The 6,172-nt window shown below is 37.7% G+C and overlaps 1 protein-coding gene across 1 annotated transcript; it reads right to left on the reverse strand.

Moving 5' to 3' along the window:
- Nucleotides 1–120: 120 nt before the first annotated feature.
- Nucleotides 121–4,781, reverse strand: LOC131151964 (brassinosteroid-related acyltransferase 1). Its single transcript, XM_058103500.1, has 3 exons — nt 4,269–4,781; nt 2,795–3,286; nt 121–761 (listed from the first exon to the last, which is right to left on the reverse strand). The coding sequence occupies exons 1-3, from the start codon at nt 4,719–4,721 to the stop codon at nt 264–266; spliced, it is 1,443 nt and encodes a 480-aa protein (XP_057959483.1). The 5' UTR covers nt 4,722–4,781; the 3' UTR covers nt 121–263.
- Between the last annotated feature and the right edge of the window lie 1,391 nt (nt 4,782–6,172).

Raw genomic sequence — 6,172 nt, forward strand, 5'->3', positions numbered from 1 at the left:
GCATTGTCTAGATTATGACCAGACCCCTACATTAAAATAGACAGGACATGCTTTTGACTAAGAGCCAGCCCCACCGTCTAATTATTATTATGCAGGATTATTTTCCAGACCGTCTTCATATACAATATTTTGATACGTCATTATCTGAAAACTAGCCCTTGTACTACAACTCTCAGAAATCTTATTATCATGATCAATGATCATGTTCTAATGACCTGTCTAGATACCAAATAACATTAGAAGGAGATGGGCATTGTCTAACTTCATTGGAAATTGGTGAGGAAGTAGTGACAGAAAGCATTAAAGATTTGTGGATGCAGACCAATTCTCATGTCAATGCCCCCACTTTCTGTAGGACTCTGCATGAAGTATGCAACCTGTGGGAGTGGAGGAACTAGTGGGGATGCATAGGCTGCTTCCTGATTCAGGAATTTAACCCTGTGGAAGGGCATCCTTGTCCAATCCGAAACAATGGTCAACTCTTTCAAGGGAGGGAGAGTAGCCTGCGATGATTCGAGTGCGTTTATATAAGCTTGCACATAATTGTTGCTTATAGAGTTCTTTGCTTCCCTTATCTTCTCGACTATGGCTTCATGGCTTTCTTCCTCTAATTCTGCCGCTGTCAAAGCAACAGAGGCAAGCACATAGGCATTGCCACTGAAGTTTTTTGGCAGTGGTGGCACCAGCTTGTTCCTTGTGTCCACTGCAAATTGCAAGCAAACCAGTCTCTCGTTCTTCAGTCCTAAAGCCTTGGTTCTTGCCTGAAGTAATTAGTGACCAGAGACGACGGTCATATTATTCCCAGATAAGTACAACTGAATTAATGGCATAAATGCATATAAGCATGCGCATACAAATATGAGTGCGCACATAGGCATGTATAATTTATATATTACATTTATACAAATTCAAATGTATGGTTTGTATTTTTTATATTTTTGTACAATTCTAGTCATTAGCCATGGCATTTTAGTAATCCATGAGTTCACAGGTTTTTTTTTTTTACCTCTCAAGTTAAAGTGTCTGATTGAGACTGACAATTTTCATACATTAACATTGTTTTCTTATATAATTCCCTTAATATAGAAGTTGAGAAGCCCACTAACTTGGGCTACACAATAAAAAAACTCTTCTCACATCTCATATCCTTGTAGCTGAAACTTCCAACATGTAACTATGTATTAATGTTACTAATGAATCTGCAATCACCAAGAACCCAAAGAGGCGAGCAAAGAGAGTAGAGAATAGCGCCCAAGCTCTCTCCACTCGCTGGTCGCCATGTAAATCATATTGATGGTTAGGGGTCATGATTCTGAGGATTTTTCATGAATATTTCGAGTTTAGATTGAGGTTTTTCTTTGGTGAAAGAAAAGAAAAATAAAAAAAAAAATTTATTTTCTATTGTATTTTAATATTGAATATTTTTAAAGATGATAATTTATTTTGATTAAAAGTCAAGAAAAATCAAATGTTAGGGATGTGAAAAATTAAAATTTTATTTGATTTAGTATATTTTAATTTTTCTTCTTACTTATTTTTGATTACCAAACGTGGAACAATATTTTTTCTTTCTTCTTTTTTAATATTTCCCAAGTTTCCAACGAGTCTTCAGGTCTCAATTGTTGAGAATTGAGGTGCACTGGGAGACAGATGGGGATCATCGAAGTTTAAAAATTGAACTGGAACTCATAAATCTGGAGAAGGCACATGTCTACCACCCCCATCACTCAAAAAGTCAGCAGGAGAAACAGTATTTAATAACAGTAGATTATATAATAAGAATGAGAGAGAGAGAGAGAGAGAGAGTCATCTGTGTGCCATTTTTGCTGGGTAGAGCTTCCATCGTGAAGCTCACAGCGCATATCTACGTTGGACAGAATAGCAAAAGAGAAACATGAATGTCAAAAACTAACTAACTTTTGTAGATGTATAGCTTAGCTTTCACCCTGAAGTTAATGCAGTGGAGCTGCTAACTAATGCAGTAAAGGCAACTAATTAAGCCTCGCAAAACCTCTCATCTGTGAGAAGTAATATGCATGTGTGCATTTGTATATATACATATGGGGGTTCGTTTCTTCTCTAATATGTTAATCTTCATTGATCTTTCACCATAGCCATTAATAACTTTCGATCAGGAAAATTACTGACGTGGTGTTTGGAAGCAGAGAGTCGAGTCTCGGATCTGTGTATGTATAGCATTTTCTGGAATTCCACCTAATTCCAGATCCAAGACTCCAAATCCATGTTGCCAAACACAGGATGATGATGGTACGTGTTTCATTAAACTAATCAACATCTCATATAAAGAAGGATCTTGCAAGCACCACAAAGAAAAACATACAAAAAGGAAAAGCAAAACAACAGCTAGCAGTGCAGCCTGTACTGAAGACAAGATGTTCTTCTTTCCTGCTTCATGCTAGCTTAAAATGCGCGCTCACAATCTATCTTCTTTTATATATATATATATATATATTTCATTAACGTATATAAGAAATTTGAATATACCAGCCTCAGCATCCTCTTCTTTCATTTTCATTCCAGGTCTTCTACCACCAGGTTCAACTCTTGTGCTGTGGTTTCAGAATATCACATAATTTTTTCTTTCCCGAACTCAATAATTGAAAACCTAGCTCACAGATTTTGCTTATTGTTAATTTTCTCATCAATGTTCAGCCTATGTGCATGCATATATCCCCCAGAAATCCAGTGAAAAAATGAAAAATGAAAAATGAAAAATGAAAAGCCAATAATTTAAGCAACCAAAACTAATCAACTGCTAAATTATTTTAATTACCTTCCAGAGATGAGCTGCAACAACCTCAAAGGATGAGCATGAAATTCCAGTTCGACTCGCGCTGGAGATTTTTCTCCTAAAGTTTTCTATCATTGCAGCACTCAGATGAAGGGTCTTCAGAGCAAAATTCTCCTGGTTTGGGCAACCCGCCTCGGAAATAAGCTGCGTTCTCTTTGCAAACTTCCCATCCAAATCCATTGCTGCTTGTTTTATCAGCTGGTAAAGATGAGCTATGGCTGCAACCATCATCATTGGATTTGAGTTTTGAAGTGTTCTGGCAATACCCTTTCCCTTCTGGGTTTGGAAATGACCAAGCAAGAGTGTTCCTCTCTCATGCACTGGTTTATGCTGCTGCTCATGACCTCTAATATTTCCTGACATAGGAGTGTTAGCAGCCCATGCAGAAAGAAAATTAAAGCTAGCTGGTCCATCAAACAAGGAGTGGCTTGTACCAACGCCTACTGAGTAGCCTCCACAACCAAACCTGGTCACCTGCATTCAATACGTAAATATAAATATTATGTACACGCGCGCGCGCACACACACACATGTATATTTGTGTGTATATCCATCTATATGTATATATAAGCTAACTAGCTAGGTCCTGTCACTGGCTTGAACTATGTACGTATATCCAACAGTTGTAGGTCATCCCCTTATATCCCAAACCCGTTCCTCCCCTTTCTCAAGATTAGATTGATCGAACCTGAGATCTTCCATATGAAAGTCTTGAGTTTTAAAAATCAGGATGCTCTTGTGCAAGTCTCTTTGAAGGATCAGTCTGGTTGGTATCCTCTTGGAAGTTTCTGTTCTCTAGGCGATCTTGTTTTTTGCCGGCTTAAGGCTCTTGTGCTTGGGGTCATTCTGGAGGGGTTTAGTTACAGCATGAAATTATATATATATGCACACACACACACACATATATGAGCGTGCGTGGATAAGAACAAAAAAAAAAAAAAAAAAAAAAAAAAAAAAATTTGAAAAAAAAAGAAACCATTGGGATCCAGGCAAGGGGATTGGTTTGCATAAAAATAAGTGAAAACCATGTGTAAGAAAACCCCATGAATTGGGATGCAGGAAATAATATCTCGTCAATATACAACCGTGCACATCAAGTTGTCATGGTCATGAAGAACTGAGGTAGTAATATTATGTGTATCATCACTTCAGTCATTTGTCAACTATATATGCCTCCAACGCCAGTGGGAATGCATCACTCATAGATTTTTGGCAGCTTATATATATATATATATATATATATATATATTTGACTCTGCAAAATTAACAAACGATTTTCCATCCTAACCAGTTTTAGGATGAGGGCAAGAATATGACATGCATAAGACAAGCAGAAAACAAAATCAGAAAGATTAGGGTTATAGATAGACACACACATACACACAAACACACACTAAAAAGGTCTCAGATATGCTTCTGTTGTTTCAATTCAAACATCAATAATAAAAATCCTGACCTGAGCAACCAGTAGGGGCATCTCTGAGAAATTGTCACTGCAAACAGGCTTGAAAACCAAGCCCTCAAAGAATTCATTGTACTGTGAGAGATCTCCGAGCTCTGAGATCTTTACTTGGGTCACAGCCTCAACTAGAATTGCACCACCATTGTTGCACCAGAGATCTAGCTTCCCATCACTCGGGTTTGCCCTCAGCCTTCCTGCAGCTGGGTACCAGGCTGAAAAAGTCTCTTCGAGGCCCGATTTCAAGCAATTGAAAACCGAACCGAGCGAAGGATACTGGGTATGGGAATGAGATGGTTTGTAGAAGAAAACCAAGTACATGAGCATAGGGCACTGCCTGTCCAAGTTGGAGAGGGGGAGAAGTTTGTGAGGGCGTGAGGGTTTTGGGTACACACAAACTGTGTTTGTTATGGAGACTGGTGGGTAATTTCCATGCTGATGAGTAGCCATGAAAACTAGTAACTAGCGAATATAGCACTGCAATTTTCTACTGAGCAATTACAGGCCTAGCTTGTGCAAAGAGAAGTGAAGGGTGAGTGAATATATATAGAGAAGGAGCTTAGCTAATTAGATTCCTAGGAGCCGACCTGCGTTTTATTTAAGAGATTTTAATTTTGTTGTATGGGAATGATTAATTTGTGATATGTGTATCTTTACATACAATAACTAAATGCTAGCTTTTCACTTGTTGGAGTGACACTGACCCCTCACCTGTTCACAAGGGTCTGGGGACTGGACCATAGAGCCGTGGGCCAATGTTTCTATTGGGTAGGGGAAGTCTGGCTTTCTGCAGGCAACCCACTCAAATTTTGTTCCACTAACTGATCTAGGTGATCACATTGTTTTCTTTGTATGGAAAAAATAAAAGCATTTGCTAGGGTACATGGTAGATTTTCATGTTCAGGGGGGGAGGGGGGGGGGGGGGGGGGTGGGGTGGGGGGGGCATGGCTATCCCCGGCCATCCCTTAATTCAGTTCCCAGCTCTATCATGCAAGCTAGACTCTTCTTCTCTTATCCTCTATGCTGAGGTTGCTTTTGAGGCTACAAATTTTAAGTTTTGGATTTGAATTTGTATGAAATTTTACCTAAATTTATAAAAATCCAAATTGAAGGTCTAAAGTTCAAGCTTCCAAATTAACAAAGGGTAAATGTTTTTTTTTTTTCAAAAGCTTGAACTCTGATTTACCCATAGTACTTGTATTGAAGTTCTTGGATAGTGTCATGTATCTAATATGAGATTCATCACTATTTTGAAAAAGAATAAAACCAAAATTGAAGGTCTGAAGTTCATGCTTCTAAATTAACATGAGATAAATGTTTTCCAAAAACTTGAACCCTAAGTTACTTGTAGTAATTGTGTTGAAGTTGTTAGATTGTGTCATGTATCTTACACAAGACTCATCACTATTTTGAAAAAGAATAAAATGAAGAGAGGAAAGTTGTTAGTGGCGGGTTTGCACGGGGAATTTCGCTATATAATAGTTGTAGTTAGTTACTTGTAGAGCAGACCCAAGTTTAATCGAGTGGGAGCAACTGCTAAAATTTTGAAAAAAAAAAAAAAAAAAAAACCTATGTACTATATTATAAAAATATCCAAACAAAAAGTAAGGTTACACCCATAATAATGAAATTATAAAACATTGAGATTTATACTAGATTATCAAATTGTCTTGTTCATATACTGTTATTATGTTCCACATGCATGCATTGATCAAAAGTTAAGACAATTTGTTAAAAATTAACTAATGTAAAAAAAAACATTCAAAATGTTCCTACTGCCATGTGAGAAATCTTAGGACCGAGGTTGAAGATTAACCTTTGGATAAAGGGGTGAAAAGGCTAGGGAAGGAGAGAGGGCACTATCCCTCAACCATGAGGCTTAATGGACCTCTCAATGAACT

Source organism: Malania oleifera, chromosome 3, assembly GCF_029873635.1.
Source record: "Malania oleifera isolate guangnan ecotype guangnan chromosome 3, ASM2987363v1, whole genome shotgun sequence".
In the NCBI taxonomy this organism is placed as follows: Eukaryota; Viridiplantae; Streptophyta; class Magnoliopsida; order Santalales; family Ximeniaceae; genus Malania; species Malania oleifera.

Bases quoted from the DNA above. Each gene is read 5' to 3' on its own strand.
- LOC131151964 (XM_058103500.1), bottom strand. From the start codon at position 4,721: ATGGCTACTCATCAGCATGGAAATTACCCACCAGTCTCCATAACAAAC. The intron at 3,287-4,268 runs GTCAGGATTTTT...TATTGAATGCAG, and splicing joins TGCCCCTACTGGTTGCTCAG to GTGACCAGGTTTGGTTGTGG. The intron at 762-2,794 runs GTAATTAAAATA...TAATTACTTCAG, and splicing joins TTGCAGCTCATCTCTGGAAG to GCAAGAACCAAGGCTTTAGG.